The sequence below is a fragment of the Phasianus colchicus genome, chromosome 2, assembly GCF_987193195.1.
Source record: "Phasianus colchicus chromosome 2, bPhaCol1.hap1.1, whole genome shotgun sequence".
NCBI lineage: Eukaryota > Metazoa > Chordata > Aves > Galliformes > Phasianidae > Phasianus > Phasianus colchicus.
Window position 1 is genome coordinate 15,724,867 of NC_143437.1, and position 22,305 is coordinate 15,747,171.

Sequence of the window (22,305 nt, forward strand, 5' to 3'; positions counted from 1 at the left end):
AGCTGGGACTGCTCAGCCTGGAGAAGAGAAGGCTCTGAGGAGACTGAGAACGGCCTCTCAGCATGTGAAGCGGGGCTGTAAGAAGGAAGGCGGCAGACTTTTTGGTAGGGCCTGCGGCAATCGGACAAGAGGAAATGGGCCGCGGTGCGGGGACACAGCTGGGGACACGAGGGCTCGGCTCGGGGCTGCTCCGGTGCAGGGCCCGCAGGATGCCGGGTGCCGGCCCGCTGCTGCCGGCGGCGCGGGGCGGGCGCGGGGCGGGCCAGGCGGGGCGGGGGCGGCCGCGGGTGATGTCAGGGCTGATGCTGGCGGTGCGGCGCGCGGTGCATTGTGGGCGAATCCCGCCGCCCGCCGCGGCTCCGAGGGGGAGGATGCGCCCTGGGCCGGCCCGCCCCCGCCCCGCAGCCGCAGCGCCCGGCGCCGGCGGCACCGAGCCCGGCGAGCCGCACTGAGGACGCGAGGCATGCGCCGCCCGCGCCGGCCGCAGAAAGAGGCGGCGGGGCCAGGTGAGCCGAGCCGAGCCGCGCCGGACCGGGCCTCGGAGGCCTCCGCGGCCGTCGTGCGGGGAGGGGGCGCCCCTCCGGCGCTGAGGGAGATGCGGGGTACGGGTCGCACCGGGCCGGGCCGCTCCGGGGCTGCGCGCGGGGCGTTGTGGGAACTGTAGTCCGTCCCTCCGCCCGGTGCCGCCTGCCGATGGGAAGCGGGCCCGAGCGGAGAACTCGGCTTCCCGGCGTGCCCCGGGCGGTGGGCGGGCCCGACGAGGAATGACGGCGGAGCGCAGCCAATGAGAAGGCGGGATGGGGTGGGGCGAACCATCTGCCGAGAGGGGCGGGGGAGGGGGGGAGCAGCGTGCCGACAGCTGCAGTGCAGAGGCGGACGCGGCCATCTCCTCAGCGGGGGAGGCGGGGCGGCCCCAGGTGAGGGGCCGGGCCGGGGGCGCGGGGTGGCGGCGGAAGAGGCTCCGCGGGTCCGGAACCCGGAGTCCGGCGGCCGAGCTCGTCTCGGGCGAGCAGGTGCCTGCGCTTAGGGCGAGGCGCGGGAGGGGCCGCCGGGGAGGGGCAGGGCGGGCGGGAGGGAGGGTGGTGGCTGTGGTGGCTGCGGCGCCCGGCGGGGCCACGGGCGTCGTGCGGGGGGCCGGGCCCCGAGCCGGCTGCGGGAAGCGCGGCTCGAAACCGCGGTGCTGCGCCTCGGCGATGGGCGGCCCGCGCGGTGCCCGCCTCGCGGCTGGCGGAACGCCGCACGAGCAGCCCCGTTGCGCCGGGGTGTTTCGTCGGGGAGAGTTCTCATTGTGTTTGAACTCTTTGGTGCTCGGGTGGGCGCTGAGAGTTTCTCAGAGAGGTTCCAGTGCTCCGGCGTTCTGCAGCCTTTCAGCACGGAGTCTCTGTGCCCTTATTGCTTGCGGTTCCCAAGTTGGTGCCTGTGCCCGCCTGCCAGGCGGCCCTTCCCCATCCCCTGCACGCTGAGAGCCGCCTCGCCGCCCGGCTCTGACCCGCCGGCAGCTGCGTGGCAGCACCGTGACCTTGAGCTCATCGGGCACCCAGCAGGGCTCTGTGAGCCGTGGCTCCCGGTGGGACTGCTGCTGCTCTCGGGTGTTGGCGGGGGCAGCCCAGTGCTGTTCCCAGCAGCCACAACCTACCCTGTGCCACGATTTCTTCTGCGTTCCCGAATTTCTGTTGGCTTGCAAAGAGGAGGTCATTTGACTGGTGGAAGGAAGGCTTTCCTAGTTTTATCATAGCTTATCAATTCCTTTATGCTTCTCGTACTGCCAATGGAAATGCTACCTTTAGCCACAAACTTCTCCGTGAATCACAACAGGGGTTTCTCAGCATCATGTGAGTGAGTTTAACTCCTTGTTGCGCATGCCTCAGCACTACAGCTAATGGGTACTGTGCCCTCACAGGTGCCATGGCTAAAGTACTGAGTACTGACTCAGTAGTATGACCACATTTCACTCTAACTTCTCTTGAGACTGTTTCTCAGTACAGTGAGTGCAGATTGGGAATTCGTAGAATTGTAAAATGAGTTAGGTTGGAAGGGACCTTAAAGATTGAGTTCCAACCCTTGTTACACATGAATTGTTTTCTTCGTGTGCGTATGATCATCCAACTTGTAACAAACATTTTCATGCTGTTGCACTTGAGATCAGAAACTTTTGAGATTCTCATTGGGTATATGGTGTCCACTTCTGCAACTTCTACGTTCTTTGTGCTTTTACAGGCTTTATTATAATATTCTTTCAAGAGAGGGCTTCATCTCTGGTGAAGGAAAACACTGGAATTACTGTTTCTTTGTAGATCAGTTTTTGTAAGAATTGGTCTCAAGGATACCTGCTTAATTCTTCTTCTTCTTTTTTCTTTAATATCTTCTTGAAATAGTTAGCAAGAGTCAGGTCAGATCCCCATCAGTGTTCTTGGCCTTGCAAAAAGGAGTGCCTCTGGTGTAGAAAATCTCAAGAAGGGCAATGAAGCTGATGAGGGGTCTGGAGCACAAGTCTTATGAAGAGCATCTGAGGGAACTGAGATTGTTCAGTCCAGAGAAATGGAGGTACAGGAGAGACCTTATGCTCTCCAAAACTGCCAAAGGGACGTTGTAGAGAGGTGGGGGTTGACCTCTCCTCTCATGTACCAGTGATAGGATGAGATGGAATGGCCTCAAGTTACACTGTGAGGTGTTCAGGTTGGATATTAGGAAAAAAAAAATTCTCAGCAAGAGTGGTGAGTTTTTGGAACAGGCTGCCTAGGAATGTGGTGGAGTCACTGACCGTGGAGGTGTTCAAGAACAGTGGAGATGTGGCACTGAGGGACATGGTTAGTGGGCATGGGGGGGATGGGTTGACAGTTGGACTGGATGATCTTAGAAATCTTTTCCAACCTTAATGATTCTATGATTCTATTTTGACACCTCTTACAGTTCATGCTAATGAAGTGGTCCCCACCCTTGCCCACGTATTGATTTCCTTCCCTTTCCTCTTCATCCCAACCCCAATGTTAGGTGCTGAAGCAATGAACCCAAGAGTAGCTCTACACCATAACAAGAAAAATGAAGCCTCCTCTGATAGAAGCTGTTGGTACTTGATGTTTTCCTGAGCAAGAGTTATCAGACAGATCCTGAGAGAGCTGATTCCCTCTTTCCTCTCTAAGTGCTGTGATACCTTTGTGCTGTTCCTTGCCTTCTGTTACAGAGAGATTGCCACATCACTTTACAGCCTGTTAGCTCAGCGCTCTCTGGCAAATCTTGCTCTGTGTTCACTTCTTCAGTTGTGACCTGTCAGTTTTCTGTGTTGATCTTATTTAGCATACCGTTTCCAGATGAACTCTGCAGGAATTTCTCCCATTCCTGGGAAAGCCCTGGATTACATTCATTTGCCAGAGCTCCCTGATGACCTTCCAATAACATTGGCTCACTTTGAAAACAATGAACAGAGCAGAAGACAGAAAATAGGGTCTTGTAGAGCATTATATCTCTACAGAGTCCCTAGGGGCTTTGTAAACTGTTCCTTCATTTTCAGCTACTTTTTTGGCTTTGTTAAGATCTCCTTCTTTGGACATTGAAAGGCATACCTGAGATTTGCTGGTGTGACTGTGGAAGCAGATGTCAATGTTTAAGTTCTGCTTTTTTTGAAGACAAAGAATGGGTACAAGTAGTGCTTCCCTCCCTTCCTTCTTCACAAAAAAAAAACAAAAACCAAAAAAAGCCAAACAAAACAAAACACCCCACCAACAACAAAAAACACCCAGGAAGACATGCAGAAATCCCCTGAAATATCATTTTGAGATACCGTTCCCACTGTTCAGTTGGGATAAATGTTAAGATTTTTGTCTCCCAAAGCAATTAGAAAGGCCAGCTATGAGGCCTCCCTCCCTAAGGCGAAAGAAGAATTGGGGAATCTGTTGGACATCCATTGAGGCATTAGGAAGGAGAGGTGAGAAAGATGATGTAGTTTATGCAGTTGTGTGTCTGAATTCTGTTGAGGCTACCTCAGCTGTATGAGCATCACCAGATACAAACTGAGAGTTGGTGATACTCCTCCTCATCCTTCAGGACCAGCTCTGGGCCTTTTCCATAATGGTGGCCATAAACAGCATATGATACAGATGAGACCCCAAAAATGTGGGAAATAGTGTAGCAACAACAGTACCATTTGGAACTTGATGTGTATTAAAAGCTGTTTCATGTGAACTTCTCCATTTTTGGAGAAGAGCAGATACATCAATATATTGAGCTTGACGGGGGGGAGGGGTGTGATACCAGAGTAGCTTTTTCATCAGACCACAATTCCTTTTGTTTTTTCTTGCTTCCACACTGTTTTAAATGAAGTCTTCATTACTCAGGAACTGTTTACATGGGAAAGGGTCCTTTTTGTAGTTTTGTGTACGGAGATGTTGACAGTGTGATGGACTGAAGATGTAATCGAATGAGATGTGCTTGGAAAGCCTTTCCTTTTGGTGTCAAGACATGTCATCTTTAATTTGGTGAACAATATGAAAGAAACAGACTGCAGATTATGGGCTGACTCCAGCCATATAGGCACTATGGAAAGCAGAATTAGTGTTTGTGGGCACAAGTCTCCTTTTCTCCAGAGAAATGGGGCAGCTTAGCCTACAGAAAGAACTTTAGTGTCAGCTGTGACAGATGGAAGTGAATTCTTTGCTATTCATGTGGTAGGATATGCTACAAGGCTCACCATCAGCCCAGAGGCTGTGTACAGAAAGCTTTGATTTCATACGGCTCATATAAAGAGACTGCAAACCAGATAAGGGGAAGCTGATCTCTAGTGAAAAGGTTTTGATTGTAGGATTATAAACCTGACTGGTCAGGCCAATATCCTGTATTGCTCCAATCCTTTTTCTAACAGTGATCAAGAGATTATACTTAAGGAAAGGCGAAGAGGACACATGATCCAGCCTTCTTTCTATGTACCTTGTATGCTGGCGTGTTGGAGAAGGCCACCCTTTTAGCAGCTTCCTAGAAGTTCTTCCTTGAATCCATACATTGCAATTTTCCAGCTTATTTCTGAGACCTATTTCATCTGTTTCACCCGAAAAGATCCCACTTAAATATCACGTACCACTGAAAGTGCTCTTTGTTTTTGTCTTCCTCACAGTTTCTTTATTTTCCTTTACTGTTACACAATTGGATAGTTCCCCCAGGTTGCTGTTCTTGGCCTTCGTACACTGAAAGAGATCGTGCTTACCAGCTTCTTATGGTACGATGCAGGATGGCTGCAGTGGATTAGAGCACCCAGTGTCACCCTGTGATTGTGCTCACAGCTGAACACCCAGGGAGGAGCTGGAGGCTGCAGCCAGTGGGCAGTGCCATTTTCCTGGAGGACTCCCTCAGCTCTCAGTCATTTGCTGCTTTTGCACTTGATGACTGGCAGGTTACCATGCTGTCCTTTCACCTCACTAGCTCAGCTACATGCACAAAGCTGTCTCTGCAGCCTTTCTTTTCCTCTCTTGTGAATAGATGTTCCTGATGGCATACTATCAGTGAGCAGATTTCACCAGTAAGATTGTTGCTAGTCAGCGTAAAGGCCTATTGCCACAAGATGTTTTTCTCTCCTTGGCACCACTGATAGTTGGAATGTAGTCTGAAAATACGAATGTATCTGAAATTCCTTCTTTCCTCTCCACAAACCTAAACTTAAGACATTCTTTTTATGTATTCTCACTCAAATGTGCGGAATGTATTGCTCTCCCTTCATATGGGCATTAGCCCAGTGCTCTTTTTGATTGGATGCTCCATTAAATTGTGTGCTTTTCTTTCATTTTATGCAGAAGAGAAAGTTGCTCATCGTGACGTGACATACCTCAATCAGAGAACAGAAGTTGCCTTTGCGGTGGTGTTACGTTATGAGGTTCAGAGCTTCGTGCTTTAATTACATCTCAAATTATTTAAACAGAATCTAGATGGTTTGAACTCTAAAATGTGTTAACTTAGGGATGATGCAACAAAGTTATTAAAACTAAGTGGTTTCTTTAAATCTTGCTTTCCTTGGAAAAAAATGTTAACTTCAGGCTGATTTGCTGGCTACTTCTAAGCAGAGGTAGCTGAGCCCTATGCTTTCATGGAAGGCTGAGAACTTTTGCTTTCAAGGCAATTGTGGAGAGCAGCTTGGCTGAAGCTGAAATGGATCTGAGATACCTTTCCTTCATTGTGCTGGGGTTTGTGTTTGGCTAAGCCTGCATTCAACCACTTCAAGTAGCTCTAAGCTACTTACCTTCATTTATTAGGGTGAATAATAGTTTTTTCTGCTGATACAAGTCATTCAGATGGCCCATGGTGGGCAGAAGTTCAGAGCTGACAGGGCTGAAGGTGCTGCTTCTCTTCATTGAAGGTAGTTTTTTAGACTGGCAAAGCAGGAACCTGAAGTTGTGGATCCAGGGTCAGCATGCTTGTAGATTATGGAGGAAGGACTGTAGGTAATGCGATATAACCAACTCAGAGCTTCCACTGATTCTCAACTTCCTTCAATAGTGCCTAAGCACCCAAAAACATGTTTTGTCCTTAGTAAGATGTGCAGTAGCTGAAGCATGCTTTTTGAAAGGTGTCTGTCCAGCCTTGGTTTGAAAAGAGCAAGAGATCTGAAATCTGCCATCTCCCATGTTCCAGGTGCTGGTACTTTCCTTAAGAAAAAAAACTCCCATGAAAAACAATAATTTTCAGTCATAAAACCTCAGCTTCTAGCAGAAGATAAGCCAGGCAGGGAAAGCCCTTCAGTTTTGTAAATATGCTTTGTAGTAACATGCTTCTGTGCTAAATTAATTTGCCTTTCAGTTGCCTTTTGGATAAGATGCACATATTTGAATAGTTTAAATTTCAAGTGACCAGGATGGCATTCTGCAGCCTTATTTTAGCTCCAGGTTTTTAGTGACAATTAGGTGTGGATGCTGACCTATTGGCGACTCTCATGTCTCACTCCCAGTTGTAGGCAAAACATGAATTGCCGTTGTTGTTGTTGTTGTTGTGCTCTGCAGGCACAGGAATATGTGTTATTCCTAAATGTCTGAACCTGAGCTTATGCAATGAAGTGTTTTATGTGAAATGCACTTTCCTTTTGCTTTTCTTGACACTTTCACCTCTGCGTCTAGAAAGAATGAGGAGTGGTTACTCATCAAGCAAAAGTGAGGCTGATGAGACTTTGCATATTAAGTGGGAGGAAAAACAAAAAGGAAAAATGAGAAAAAAACAGGAGGAAAAGAGAAAAGGCTAAAACACTCAGAAGGAAGGTAGTCAAATATTTTCTCACTCTCACGATGGTATGAGGGAAATGGCAGAATGCGTTTGGGTTCTGGGCCTTGAGACTAGCTGGTTACTTAGGTCTGCAACCTATTCCAAATGTGACAGCAACTCAAAGGTAGGTCTTTTTAGTATAGTTGCTTTTTTTTTTTTTTTCCCCAAATGGATTTTCTTTAACCTTGCTGTTGTTTTTCTGGTTGTGGTAAAATTGTTGTTCATTTTTTCCCTGCTGGACTGGAAGCAGAAATTGTGGCTGTGGAGTATTATTAGAAGTGTTTCCTGGTAGCCAGCTTACTCTGGTACATTGAACACAGAATGCATAATTATACATTTCAGATTGAGATCAGTTTGAAAAATTGTTGTGAGTTTTTGCCAGCTCAGGTATAAATTTCTTATGCCATTTCTTTAATACAATTATGAATGGGACTTCAGTTATTTTTACATTAAAATAAGACTTACAACCCTATGTGTTCTGTAATAAGAAATTCTCAGGATCCGGTTAGCTGGCAAAGCATTGGCAAATTGAGGATCAAAGTATAAGTATGGATTATTGCAACAAATCTGCCCCGAGGAACAGATTTTGAAGTGTTGTTTTTCTTCTTTTTTTTCAAGAATGACATTCAAGAAATTCTTCTGGCAGGCACGATGATGTGGTGTAATGTTTTGAGAGATCTGTAGCAGAATGAGAAGACATGTGCCCAAGTCATAGAGCTGTTAAACTTGACAGATAAGGAAACTTATTCTCATGGTTTATGGATGAGAAATGATAATTTGCATGGACTGGGAGGGTGGAAGAGCATGGTGACAGTTGTGGGCTAGATGGCATTGTTGGCACATGTGGAAACCTAAAGGCAACCAGGACAAACCTGTAATAAGAACTCTTCCATGAACTTGGTAAAACAATTCCTCCTTGGAAACTGGATCTTGCAGCAGTGCAGGAGTTAAACAGATCATACTTGCATCTACAAGAATTTTCATAAACTTTTCTACGATGCTCAGGCACAGAGGGAAATCAGTGTGGGCCACAGCTGCTACTGGCATTAATGGTATTGTTTCCTTCGTTAATATTGTCTTTAGATCTGCTACATGGGAAACAAATTCCTCTGGAATTGTAGATTGCTCAGATAACAATGAAATCTGAGCTTCCAATGTAAAAATGAGTTTTACACCCCTGGGCACTTTTGTCTTTGAGGGGAAAAAAATGCTCAGAGAACTGCTGAATATGGCTGAGAATGTACTGGGATTTCCCAAGGGTAGGAGAAAAAGTGGGTCAGCCATGAGGACATCACCTTTGGGCAATTCACCAGCTGTCTGCAAACTAAAAAAATTGTAAGGCTGCAGTTCAGAGAATGTTACTGTAGATTTGCTTAAAACAGGAGGTAGAGGAAGGTTAAACGTTCCACTGAGTGTGCTCCAACTAAGGGAGAGATTTCTTGTCTGAAGCATGGTAGAAATAGTTGCAGGAGGGCTGCAGAAAGATGGTTGAAGTGGCTAACAGCTGGCATGATAAAATGTTTCCATCAGTCTCAGGAAATCTCTTCTGTATAATTACAAACAATCTCTGCTGTGATCAGCAGTGAGCTTGAAAAATGGGAAAAAAATGTCCCACTTAGGCTCATTTAGCCTGGTATGATGTAACAGTGCAGCAAGTGGCACTTGCCTCACTTACTCTAATTTTTGTTAAATTTCAGAATGCTCTTGGCAGCACAAAGTCTTAGTGTCGTGTCTGTAAATATATATATATATTTTTAAGAAAGATAGAAGCATTTGGGTTAGAAAAGACATCTATACAATCATCTAGTCCAACCATCGAACCAGTACTACCATGCTAACTAAGCCACATCTCTAAGTGCCACATCAACAGCTTCTTATAGGATTACAAACACAAGGTGCAGAGCTGGAGGAGGGCATCCAAGGAGAGGCTCCTGATGTGTACAGTGCCATGAGCAGTGATCCTTGGGCTGGAGGCTTGTTTTCCAACACGTCAGAATCCAGATGTTAGATGTGGACACTCACAATCTGCAGCAAGTGCTCAAAGTGGACCCTAAACTTCACTAGTTTTAGTTTGTATACAGTTTTGACAGTTCTTGTGAAGTTAGTGGTGTTTCATCCAAAGGTTACATGTAACTTCAGTGGAATCCCTCAGTCTGACTTCTTTAGGATATATTCTTTTTGTACAGACTGAGGTGATCCCAGCTAGGAAAATGCTGGATGCAGTCCCTTCTTCATCCTCCTCCTTCTTCCAGAAGTTGAGTCCATATATGAAGTACAGTGTTCTCTGCTTAGGCACTTACTGTATGCTCTTATCTTCTGAATCCTCTTGCCCCATCCCTAGAGGCATTCAAGGCCAGGCTGGATGTGGCTCTGGGCAGCCTGGTCTGGTAGTTGGCAACCCTGCACATAGCGGGGGGGTTGAAACTACATCATCATTGTGGTCCTTTTCAACCCAGTCCATTCTATGATTCTATGAATAGCTTTTTGAGGAGTTTCTTGATATTTGCAGCGACTTCATCTGAGATATGGTTTGAAGCTGAATATTATAGAATGCAAGTTTAAAATGGTTGGTCTCAAGCTGTAGGCCTTTTGGTCACTCTGCATTAGGTTATGTTTGGGACCATTAAGCAGCTTGTTCCCAGTTTGCTGTACAGATGAGCCAGCTGCTCAAAGTGAAATGCTTTGAGACTAGTGGCTTCAGGCAGAGACTGCTGGGCAGAGCTCTGAGGAGAGGCTTGGAGTGGTCTCATGGAGGATGGTGAGTAATAAGCACCGCATAAAAGCCTTCTGCAAGGAGGAAGCAGAGGAATTGCTTTAGATGCTCTAGGGTACAAAACGCTTGATTAAACAAACTAATCCAGGAGCAGCTGCTGACAACATATACAGTCATGAAGAAAAGACCTCCAAGAGCATCATGTCCAACCACTGACCCACCGCCGCTGAGCCCTCTAACCATGTCCCTCAGTGCCACATCTCACTGTTCTTGAACACTTCCAGGGACAGTGACCACCAGCCTCTGCAGCCTGTTCCAATCTCTACATGATGTTTAAAGGTGTTGGGTGCAGGCTGAGTTTGACCCTAGAACCATAGAATCATAGACTGGCTCTGATTGGAAGGGACCTTGAAGTGGTTCCAGCCTCCAAGAAGTATAACCTCTGGTAGCTCTTGCTTTTGTTCAGATGTATTTGTTCTGGCTACCAGTGTACTACTCAGGCTTTGCAAATAGCTATCAATACTGGCTCTGCAGGTAGTAGATAAACTTGAACTCCAGTTAGTGCTCATTTTAAGCAGACTGTGATATTTGTTTGTTATGTTAAAAGAGGTTAAGTTGATTATGTTGCAGGAGGAGCTTCTTGGTTTCCATTTATTTAATTTTCTGCTTGGTTCAAAAATTGGAGCAATTTGTTTCAAGGAGATTGGAAGAAAGTAACAGACTAATTCTCCTTTAGATGGCTGGTTTTGGCACAGAAATAACTGCTGTATCTGACTGCTTTGTAATGTATGCTAATTCAGTCTCTGAAAGAATGTATTAATGCACTAACGTTCAACCTTTTGGCTTGCCTGGGACACACTGAGTGGAAAAGAATTGTCTTGGGCCACATCTATGAAGACTGTTCTGAAAGTAATGCCTCCTAGTTATTTCCATGGAAAATATAACCAATACAAAAACACTGTTTAATTGAGTGAATTTTCAGCTATGAAACACTATTTTTTCTTCACAACCACCACCATTAGTTATGCATTTGGACCAGCAATGGACAAGAGCCTGCATGCCATACTCATAACAATCATCACCAGTGGAGATGACCCACTGTTTCTGTTGCCACTGCTGAAATGTACCACCCACCACCTCACTGTGTGACATGCACTGTTTGGACTCCACAAACATTCAGGAAGCACCAATGAATGTCAGTGGCTGCCATTGTTTCTGCATGGAGGAATTCAAGTCCACACTTCTGCTCTATATGCGCTTCCATGTGAGATGCCATTCTGTCACGTGGCAACGAAATAGAACAGGATATTGGTGGGAAGGTTCAACCTCTACTGCCACCTCACCAACATCTACCTTTACGTCAACTGGAAATGGAGTTGCAAATCAACAAATGAAATTGATAATTTTTATGGCACTCTCAAAACCCATTCTCAAATTCCTTTATCAAAAAGCAAAGCACAGCTGCATGCTTTTTGCTATTCACAGGGCCATGTTCAGCCACTGTATCACAGTGCACACAACCATTGCCCATAATGGAGTCAGCCCTGCACTGTGCCCTCCTTGTGTGCCGGTTTCAGCCTGTGCCTATTGCACACCACTCTGTGGTTGTTGGGAGCGATGGGTGCATGCCCAGGCCATTTGGTGGGGCAGATCTGCTGCTGTGGTGGTGTGCAGCCATGAGTTGATGTGCATGAACTTGTGTGTTTGGGGCTTTGCTTTCCTTAGGTCATATGCTGATACTTGTAAGTGACTGTGCAGACCACAGTACCTACACTTGGCTGTGTAAGCAGGTAAGCAGTAAATGCTGTCAGGGAGTGTCTGCTGTCACATTTATTACACTCTATTTAGTGCAGCCTGGGGTTAGCAGTAGTCTGGAGCTGCCTGTTTTGATTGCAGCATTTCAGATTGTTTTTCAGTCATATTTACGTCACTCCTTTATGGTCATAAAACAGAAGCTTTTCAAAAGTGAAAAATAGTCCCAGCATCTTGCAACCTTGCTTTTAGATCTTTATTTATTTATTTTTACAGAAATGACATGCTATGAATAGCAAATCCAGAATTTCTAAGGCTGATGTCCTTGCATGCCTATGAGAGGAGCATGTCACAGAGGAGAACAATAAGCCACAACTGCTAGGAGTTGAGCCTTCTCTCTGAGCAGGATTCAGTACAGCAGAGGCAGGCGATGAAGGAAGATGTGTCTGCAAGGAACAATTCAGAACCTTTCGAGCTCCTGCTGTCAGACTTACCCTAACATATGACTTGTTTCAAATTGCTGTTTCAAATTCAGCAGGAGGTATGATGTGTTCCAGGGCTGAAGCACTGTTAGTGCAGTGCAATGTATTTTCTTCTAATCAATTATCTTATATTGTTGCATGCATTTCTATCCTGATAATAGAATGCTGGTACGTAATGCAGCTTAGTTATACAAAGATTTAAGGATACGTATTTTTGTTGTTTTAACACAAGGTGTTTCATTTTTACAATTGGTATTGTGTGCTGGAAACAAAGTTTATAGAACAGTGAGAGAGGATGAGTGCCTGCTGTTAATCCTGCTGTTGACTGAGCCCAACTTCTGCTGCTCAGTTGCACTTGGAACCTTGGCTGCTGTTCTTTCTTACTTCTAAGCACTCCTAATCCTTTTTTTATATTCGCATTCTCTGCTGCATTGGTTTCATTTTGGCCTAATGCTGGTAAACCTTTGTCTTTGTGGGATCTTTTAAACCAATATTCATGGTGAGAACAGTTAAGTTATGCTTAAATTCTACTTAAAACTTTTTTTTTTCTTCTTCCTTTTATTCACATATGGGAAAGAGAGATTGAACTGACTTCCAGGTTGCACTTTACTGGGGTTGCTGCTTTTGTTTTTCAGATGTCTGGCCTTATCTCACCTAAAAAGCTTTTAGTTCACATCGACTTCTTAAGACACCATTGGGATCTGCAGTTAAGGTGGATCCCTTGTTCAGGATGGATGACGACGCTTTGATCAAGTGATGAGGGTTCTGGGCTACAGCAGAACTAAATAATCTACACTTGTTCTAATTGTTTTAATTTGTAGGCTTCCAGTGGTGAGGATGTGTCCTGAAATAGAGTGGCATGTTGCGATTTCTCAACAGTGAGATAAAGACACTTAAGACTGTCCCAAGACCTTTAGTAAGATGGTGAGAGACAGACCTCTGTTCTGCTGTTTAATAACACCTCTGAGTCTGATGACTTTTCAGCTTGGCTGTATTTTGAACGCTACTAACAAAGCATACCAAGAAATGAACTAATATAGGAAAGATGTCATACAATTAGTAGAGCTTTCTTCAAGGAAGATAGCCAAGAGGATATCAGGGGTTGAGAATAAGAGCAGGGAAAGCATATAAAATGTCTTACCCAGAATGCTTATACTGCCTTCAGCAGTCTGTGAACTGATGGCTTCTTAAACTAAAGGTGAAATGTTTGTATGCAGCTCTTTAATGGATTTCTAATTGTTATTTATTTTAATGAATTTGTCAAGTCAGTTTATGAATCTCTGCAAGCATCCAAGCATCCGCAGTGAAGAGTTCTTCAGCTCGCAGCTTCTGTGAAGTTCCTTTTGCTTACTGTGAGTTGATTTCTTGAAGAATACAGATGTGAACCAGGGAGATGCATTTGATGTAAGGCTCTGCCTGACTGATAGGTTTACAACATTGGGCACTGCACTGAAATAGTTCTTGTGTAGACCTTCCTCCTAATTTTACCTACCATAGTCACACTTTTCTGTTGGTCTACATGTTCACGTCAGTACAACAATTGCTGCTATATTACATCAGTTTTCTTGCAAGCTGCCTTAAAATTAAAGAGACCATTTAACCACGTGTGCTATTCACTGGAACTGTCTAGATGCCAAACAGAAGGAACATATAGCAGAGCAGTGTGTCAGAATACTTAGTAAGGCCTGTTAAGCATGGATTTTTATTTTATATATATATATATATATATATATATATATTTAAGGACCAAGACTAAATTTGTAAAGCACTACAGATTCTCCAGTCTGGGCTGGAGGAGACAGCGGTATGCAAGAGCTGATTTCACACTTTTGGATGCTGAGGTTGGCCAAGAGACAGTTCTGTTATTGTCACTGTTTCTTTTTCACACCTGCTTTCACTCTACTTCATATGCTATTTCTAGGAAGCCACTTTCACAGTGTTTTAGGCTTCCTCAGCACTCTTCCTTCTCTTCTTGGGATATGGATACAACTGTTTCCTGGAAAATAGTACATTTCCTGTAGGAAGAAGACAATCTGAAAGTTTTTGTCTTCCCAGTTACTGTCTTCCAAGTTATATGCCTTTGCATTCTGCAGTCTCTACATCTTAAATCTGAACGTGACAAAGTTGTTTCAGATTTCACCTACTTAGTTACCACTGGAATCAAAAACATCCTTAATAGCTCTCTTAAGCTCTTATCCTTCCATCTCTGCTCCAGGTCTCCTTGATGCCACTTATTTAACATACAAAGGTGGTGCTCTGTGCTGTGTGTTGGGTATTGCCTACTGACCATCTTTCACCACCTCACTTCTGTAGCTACACCAGCAAATTCAGGCCAATTAGGAGGCTGGCAACAGGCTTAGATGCTGGACAAACAATATTTACACTGTATTTAATTGTTTTTTGGGTGGAATTAAAGTACTGCATAACATATATACACTTACCTTTGCATAGAAGACATAACTTCCATCCCTTCTTTGGCCATTTCTCTGGGATGCTTTTGGAGATCTTGGTCAACGTGTGTTGTATTTTTGTCATGGCTGTAGGCAGTTCTTCATTGTTATTCTGATAAACCCTCAGTCAATATGCCTAAGCTTATTTCTGCAGTGTTAATGCTGCCTCAGGATCAGATTTTTGTTATGTTATCGCTGCTTTGTGCTGCTTCTGCCATCTATAACAGTTTGTCTCAAGCTATAATTAAATTGTCTTTTTGTTTGGCTGCACCACTGTGGCTGTACCAAAGCATATCAATAAACTTCGTTATGTAATTCTTTATCACCAAATGGCTGCTGCTCATGATAGTGCCTCAGGAGAATTTTATTCTATTTCAAAGCCACTAAAGTTTTCTGGGACTCCTTGAATGACAAACATGCTGTTGGTTTGGGTTTTTTTTGTGCATTTAGTATAACATTGACAAATGGTATATTCAGTACCTCAGGAAGCAGTTCTGTCTTGCCTAGCTATGGATTCTGTCTCTCTTCTAAAATTTTTTTTCACATTACTTTCTACCCTACCACTGCTTACTAGACCAAAAACTTACCATGCACACGTGGCATCAGTGCATACATCATGCCCCATGTTTTTAGGTATATTGCTTCCAACAAGTGAAAAATAACTGGGTAAAACTCCCAAAGTCCTTTCTGTCTGTCTTCGTTGCTACTGCCAGCACCCATTGTGGTGCTCCAGCTGACTCTGTACTGCCTACATGCCAGAGCTGCACTGTGCTGTGCTTTGCCCTCATTAAGGGATGCCGAGAGACTTTCATATACCTGCATCTCTATACACCTACGTTAATGCACTTTTGTATTCTTGTAACGCTGAGGGTTTAGGACAGTCTGTAATTAAATGTCTTTTATTTAAGTAATAAAGAACAGACAGCCCCAGGAAGGATTTTGGGAAGATTCTCTGTCCTGTACAGCCTGCAGTGAGGTATTGTGCTCTTGCCTCCCAGCACATGCAGAGCTCATAGGGATCATGGGTTGGATCACTTCAACTGTTCTGGCTTGGGAATGGCATTAGAATTACTCATTAGGAGTAAGAAAAAAAAAAAAGTTCTGCTGCCAAGCATAGTGTGTATTTTTTTCAATGGATAGCTTTTCCAGTTTCTTACTGCCCTCAATAGCTGGAGGCTGAAAGAGCTGCTGCCCCATACAGACACAGGAGTCTATGGGAATTCAAAGTATTTCACGGTGTCTTTTCTTCTGAAATTTCTTTACAATTCAGTTGCCTTCCTATTTCTCTTTTATCATTTTGATTGCACTCGTATCAGGTGTTGGATTGCATGAACACTTCACAAAAGCCCTCTTACTGCATTATATTCTGCTGCTTGGTTCTTCCAGTTATATTCTATTTCTAGAACAGCATCTTCTTTTGAGGTGTTGCGTATATTTTCATGTTTGATCATCCTCTGTGTCTTGAACTTTGTGTCATATTTCTGTCTGCCTCTTCCTTGTGCACATTGCATTGCTGGTCACTTCCTGTCCTTCCTTCTTGATCCTTTTATTGCTGGGGAATTTTCTCTACTTGAGCTCATAATTTAATGGGGACTTTCTTTTTTTTTTTTTTTTTTTCTGGCCTGAAGAAGTGTGGTGGTCTTTCATTCTCGTTGGGTATTTATGATATTGAACTTATTTAACTTTGCAGTCAGAGTGCTGCAGTAGCTCTCATTTTTAGGAAGGGAAATATGAAGTATCTTTAGGGAAGAAAGGTAGAACAGCAAAGAAAGCTTAATAAAAGATCCGTGCAGCCTGGCCTACTTCTAAAGCAAGCAAAGAATCTTAGAGGAAAAGGCAAAATGCATTAGGAAGATCTTCTATTTGTCCTGTTTCAAATTAATTTTCTTCTAGGGCAGATCTAGCTAATGTGCATCTGAAAATCAATTTTTTAGAAGAATTGTAATAAAAAAATGAAACAAGATTAATTTCGGTGTAGGCTATCTGGAGATCTCTGTAAAAGCAGGGAAAAGAGACATGAGGTAGAATGTAAACACTATAGCAATAAGATATTTTTCTGTATCTTTATTTGGTAGTTTTTAGCAGTGCATATGCTGTGAGGAGGACTAATTTATAGATGGCTGAAGCCCTTTCTAACCATCCCCATCTTCTTTGCTTGGCTGTTCATCACAGTGTCTTTAATCCTGGCTCTCTAAAGGCCCTTCAACCCTATTCAGATGCTTTTAGGCTTATTGAATGCAATTCCTGGCAAACCCCTCTGATTTGTGTTGGATGTCATCCAATGAAAACCATAAAAACTGCCGTGTTGCAGCTGCTCTCTTAAAACAAGACCTTTTTGCCGGGTAACTGTAACAGCTCTTGCAGCATTTGGCATTAGATTCTCCTTGACTTTTTGGCTGCCGGGCACAAGAGTACTGGACTCCTGCATGGTATAGCTGGTATCTGTCACCTTTTTAGTTTGTGCTGCTGACCTGAAGCATGGTTGCGTCTGCCAAGCGTATGCATGGATTGAGCTCAGGTATCTGTGAGGTGAGTTAGCCTTCTTTCCTAAGAGTCTGGTTCTGAATTAGTTGTAAGCAAAACCTGTGAAAATGTAGCATGTACTTCTGCCATAACCTGTATTAATTCTACCATTCCTTACCTTCACTCCTTTTTTTCCTCAGATAAATGGCTCATTTAAATTGGGAGCTACTAAAATACTCTCTGGCTGGCAAATGCAGTGCCTAGCAGCAGTCATCAAGGACGAACCAAACATGAGTGGAGGAGGGGAGCAGGTCGACATCCTTCCGGCCAATTATGTGGTCAAAGATCGCTGGAAAGTGGTGAGTAGCTCTGCCTTTGTGCTTCCTTTGGTGGCCCCAGAAGTTCACCTCCTTCTGTAGTAGTATAGAAACTTACTTGGTTAGTCCTGGGCTCCAACAAACAACCATGGAATGATATGGTTTAACGTTTTAGTAAGATACTGAAAGAAAATAGTCAATATTGCTCTGGTGTTTAGAATGTCTGGTATTTTTAGAAGACTAAAGCTGCCAGGGGTTTTTAGTTAGGATTGAACTGTTGCAGTTGTCTGAGTCATCTTTTAATAAGAAATTTGGATTTCGAGTTATTCTGGCAAAGAATACTAGAAAAGTGTCTATAAATAAATTACATTACAAAAAGATAATTCAGAAGCAAATGCTTGAGGTTATAATGTAATCTACTTCAGAAGTCAGAAATTCCGTAATTAGCTTGTTAATAAACTTTGATGTTAATTTATTCTAGCACTTTTTAAATTACATCCTCACATATTAAGAGTTCTAGGTCTTTGTAAGTCAGCTGTCCTCTCTAGTGTGCAAGCTGAGTGGTGTAGCCATTTCATCTTGTGTGTACGTTGTGTGGCCACAGATCTTAATATCCATGGCATGAGTCTGCCATTTAAACTCACCTTTTTGTGTTCCTTACTACTGTTGTATCTGTGTCAGGAATGTTTTGGTGGGTTATGTAAGAGGATGTACTTCCTCTCAACACATCAGGTTTTCTCTCTATTGCTGGAGTGATGTCCCTAGGAGTGAATGGGGGGAAGCAGCATTATATCATCACCTCAGATAAAGAAAGGAGAATGTAACGTTAGATTAAATGTTAATTAAAATCACATCTGTGCCATTGTGTCCATTTCTGACTTGAATTACTGGCAGTGTTTGAATCATTAAACTCACTGCACAAAACTCTCTAGTTTGAACTGCACATGATTTGTAGTAGCAGCACTAAGGAGTTTCTCTGTGCTGACCAGATGCGGCACAGCTGCCTCCTGAGTTTTGCAGTGAGCTGTGAATAGCAGATGACTAAAGAAACTCAGAACTGGCCTTCAGCTCCATGTTGAGAATACATTATTTCAACAACCCACTGCAGACAAGATATCATCCTTTGTTAGTGTTACATCTTGCCTGTATCTCTTTGTTGCTCCTAAGAAGTTATACTTTGCTTTGTTCCTGTTACTCCCCCATTGCCTACCTCTCTGCATCCTAGCGTTTTGCTTCTGGTTTCTCCACACTCTTCACCTTTCTGTCTGGCTTATCCCCTAACAGCCTATTTATTTTTAAGCAATTCAAACTGCTCCTCAATCTCCGTGCTTCCTGAGAGCAGATGGAGGATCTCTATTTTCTTTGCAATTAGGTATCAAAACAGAGACACCCCCCATCCCCTCCCAAAGCTTTCCGGTGCAAATGCAGGGAAGCCTTGCTGTGCTCTTGCAGCTTTTGGCTGGAGCACATACATTTGTTTTGGAATGCTGATGCATGTGCAGGCCAACTGACGTATAGGATCTGAAACTTGTTCTGTGCTTGTGGACTTCTCAGGAAATGCTGTTTGCAGCTTTTAGCCAATGGTCCCTGCACAAACTGAGATTTCCTCAGACCTTACAATTTGATCCGTTGATACATGTTCTTTGCAAAGCTGACATTGGATGCAATTCTGATGCTAGCTGTTGCTTTGAGTATATTGATGCACTCTTGGCCTTTCCTCTGGATACTTGCTAATTTGGGCTTGTGCCATTCCAACATTTCATCAAGCCTCAAGGTTCTATTTCTTGGCTGGGAGTGCTAAAACTTCTTCTGCAAATTATTATATTTTTGCGTGTGTGTGTGTCTGTTTGTTTTTCTTTCACTCTCCAAGACAAGTTAACTTTGTTCATGAATGCTGCAGGACCCTTTAGAAGCCTAAAATGTATCCTGTTATGCTCCTAGAGAAACATTTCAAACTGATTTTAAATTTGTGTTGACACTAAGCATGGGACTCAGTGGCTTTATTATTATTGTGTGAGCCTGGAGACAGCTAGAAGCTCTACCAACTACTCTACCTCAGAAAATACAGAAACATGCAGGTGTACTGCCAGCAACAACTAACTCTAAGTGGAGTAACTGCCCTTCATGTTTTGTAGTGTTAGCTCACACTGTTCTTAAATACTGCAATGAGATCATTACACTCTGCTTGAAGTCTCTGAGAAATTGCATCATTTGCTTAAGGCCAGAAATAGCACTGAGAAATTCTGATTCACCCATGGTATTTTGCTTTGTGTTAACTCAGTTGTGTTGTGAGCCCTCACTGCATGGTCATTGCTGGTCCCCTCAAGAGTATATGCCCATTAGGCAGGTCTTTTGTGCTGTCCCCTTGGTGTGCCAGGTGTCTCAGTGTGATCAGTCAGAACAGGGAGCTGCATGGGACTCAGAGTAGTCTGGCAGAAGTATACCTTTGTTGGCCCAAGGGATTGGGTACCATAGGAGCAAGTTACAGATAAAAAGGGAGGTGCTTCTTAATTGAGTGTAGTTTATTGGTAGCTTTTTTTTTTCTTTCTTGTCATAGGCATTTCTGAATTTAACACATAACATGCAACCTGGACAGGCAGAGCTTTGCTGTGAGTAGTGGATCCTGCTCAAGCAGGTGTGTGGCTTATTTATGTGGCACTGGGGCTGAGATGCCAGAAGGCTTTTTGTGTAATTTGTTCTCCCATTGTGACTATCTCTGGCTGGGCATCTGCTTGAACCTTGTACGTCTTAGCGCTGGCATACTTCCAGCATTGAGCCAAGTTCTTATTTTAGATCAGTTTAATGTATTCCTTGAATTCCTTTCGTCCTCTCTTCCTATATGCTTGGTGACAAATTTTGACAAATGAAGATGTTAGTTCTCTGCAGTTATCTTGGCAGTAGTTCATTTCCCTGTTGCTCCAAGTGAGTAAAACTTGGCTTTCTGACAATGATTTGTTGTTGTTATTTTAGGAGAAAGGAATGGACAGAGAGTACTTGTGCCTTTCAAAACTTAGGGACTTGAAGAAGTAGTCTTTTGAGTCATCGTTCTTTACCTGCAGATGTTTTAACTAGAAGAAATTTGAATGGTACTAGAACCATGCAACTCTTGCTGAGGCCCCACAGGATGATTTGATCCACACGTGCTCTTTCTGATGTGTGCTGTTACACTCAAGGATGGGAACTAAAACATGGCCTGTATATGCTTTGAATTAGGTCTAGGTGTCTAGGTGGCTTCTCAGTTTGTGCTTTATCTGAGTTAGTTACCCCTTGAGATCAGTGCAGCTCCTAGGTGAATAGACTCTGATAGTTTGGTGAATACCAATCTATTCTTTCTCACTTCTTGTTTAGTCAGATGAAGCCTGCTTGCCATTTCTGGATGAGCTGGCCTGTTGAGATGGGCTGTAAGAGTTGCAGACTTGACCACAGAAGTACTCCTAAGAGGTAGTTGCAGTAGTTACTGTTTGCCCTTAATAGCATTTGAAGCATATGGGTGACAGCCTTGTCCCTGGCTGAATGGACCTGTACGTTCTTCCTGCCAGAGTACTTTTTCTGCTTAGTGGGAAGGCCTTCCCCCCCCCCCCCCCTTGGTTCTGAAGGATTTTGTTGCAAGTATCTTTTCTGGATAAATCCAAAATGTTAAGGATATATAAAGGAGACTTCAAAGGGAGTAGTCCTATGTTTTGTATAACTGCTGATATGTCCAGAGGGCTTTAGGTATTGGCTTGTCCCATTGGGATGTAGAAGTTTTGTGTTGGTTGTCCTAGGGAAAGCCCAGTCTGAGGAATTCCTGGAAGCCCCTCATCAGAGCTTGCTACATCACGCAGTCCAGTGGAATGGTTTTTTGGTAACAGATTACTCCCAGGGCTTGATGTATCATGAAGACTAGAAAATGGAAGAAGTGCTGCAATGTTCTATATGGTGATGTGATCACTGGTAGCATACTGAAAGGACTGTAAGCATGTCTGAAATGAAGCTGACTTAGCTTTAGCTGTCCATGTATGAGTCAAAATAGATACCTGTATTTGATCATATGAATTGTTCACTCAACTCCTCAAACATGGACACATAGCTTCCATCCGGGCTCTTGCATTTCGATAGAAATAATTCTGCTACTGACCTCAGCCTAAAGAGTAGATGGTCTGATGAAAGGTAGAATAAGGATGAGATGAAACTATTCCCTAGGAAGTAAGGCATGGGTTATGTGATTCGTGATAACCTATTATGTGCTTTTCATTAGATGTTCCCTTCTCTTTCTTGACTTTGCATTTAACAGTTTCCCTATTTATTTTCTTGAATGGTATATGGCCATCTCTCATTTGTGTCCAGCAGAAAGCCTTGTAGAATTCACCTTAAGACAGTGAACTTCCATAGATTATCCAAGCAACAAGGAGATGCCTGTACAGAAGCTCCTGACCTCAGCTAAGACCTTCAGTTGCAATATAACAACTTGCTCACTAACAGGGAGAAGGAAATGGCTGCTGATTGCCTCTGGATGTTGCTGAAAGACCAAGGAGTTGGCAGTACTGGTAATGATGAACAGGACCATCTGGTGATGGAAAAGTATGCTAGAGGATAATTTCCATAAGAGAGTGACTAGAATGTGTGTATAAAATCAGTTTTCTGATTCAGAAGAAACTCTGTCTTAATCTCACGTCATCTTGCATTTGTTGCTCTATAGACTTACATGCATCCTCTAATTCAGTTGTTTTCCCAGGTGAGCAGTCTTAATACCTGAACCCTTCTTCCTGAATCTTGCTTTTCTAATACACACTTTCTTTTGTTTCTTCTGAGGTAGCAGTCCTAGGCTGTCTAGTTTGTCCATCCTTAGTTTTCCAGGCTCGCAGTTATTCTCTTAGTCCCGAAGTGAACCACTTCTACCTCTTTAAGAGCCTCTA

The 22,305-nt window shown here is 43.8% G+C and overlaps 1 protein-coding gene across 5 annotated transcripts in view; it reads left to right on the top strand.

Annotated features, from left to right (window-relative positions):
- The first annotated feature begins 373 nt into the window (after positions 1-373).
- TTBK1 (tau tubulin kinase 1) overlaps positions 374-22,305 on the top strand; it is a 101,714-nt gene continuing 79,782 nt past the window's right edge. For 2 of the 5 annotated variants that reach the window (XM_090134897.1, XM_031597414.2), the window contains exons 1-2: positions 813-917; positions 17,294-17,452. In XM_090134897.1, the coding sequence (XP_089991023.1) occupies positions 17,345-17,452 (108 nt within the window). In that variant the 5' untranslated portion in view covers positions 813-917; positions 17,294-17,344. Of the gene's footprint in view, positions 507-812; positions 918-937; positions 1,014-13,001; positions 13,105-17,293; positions 17,453-22,305 lie in introns of those variants that run through there. The other 3 variants (XM_090134894.1, XM_090134895.1, XM_090134896.1) reach the window with 3 other exon arrangements.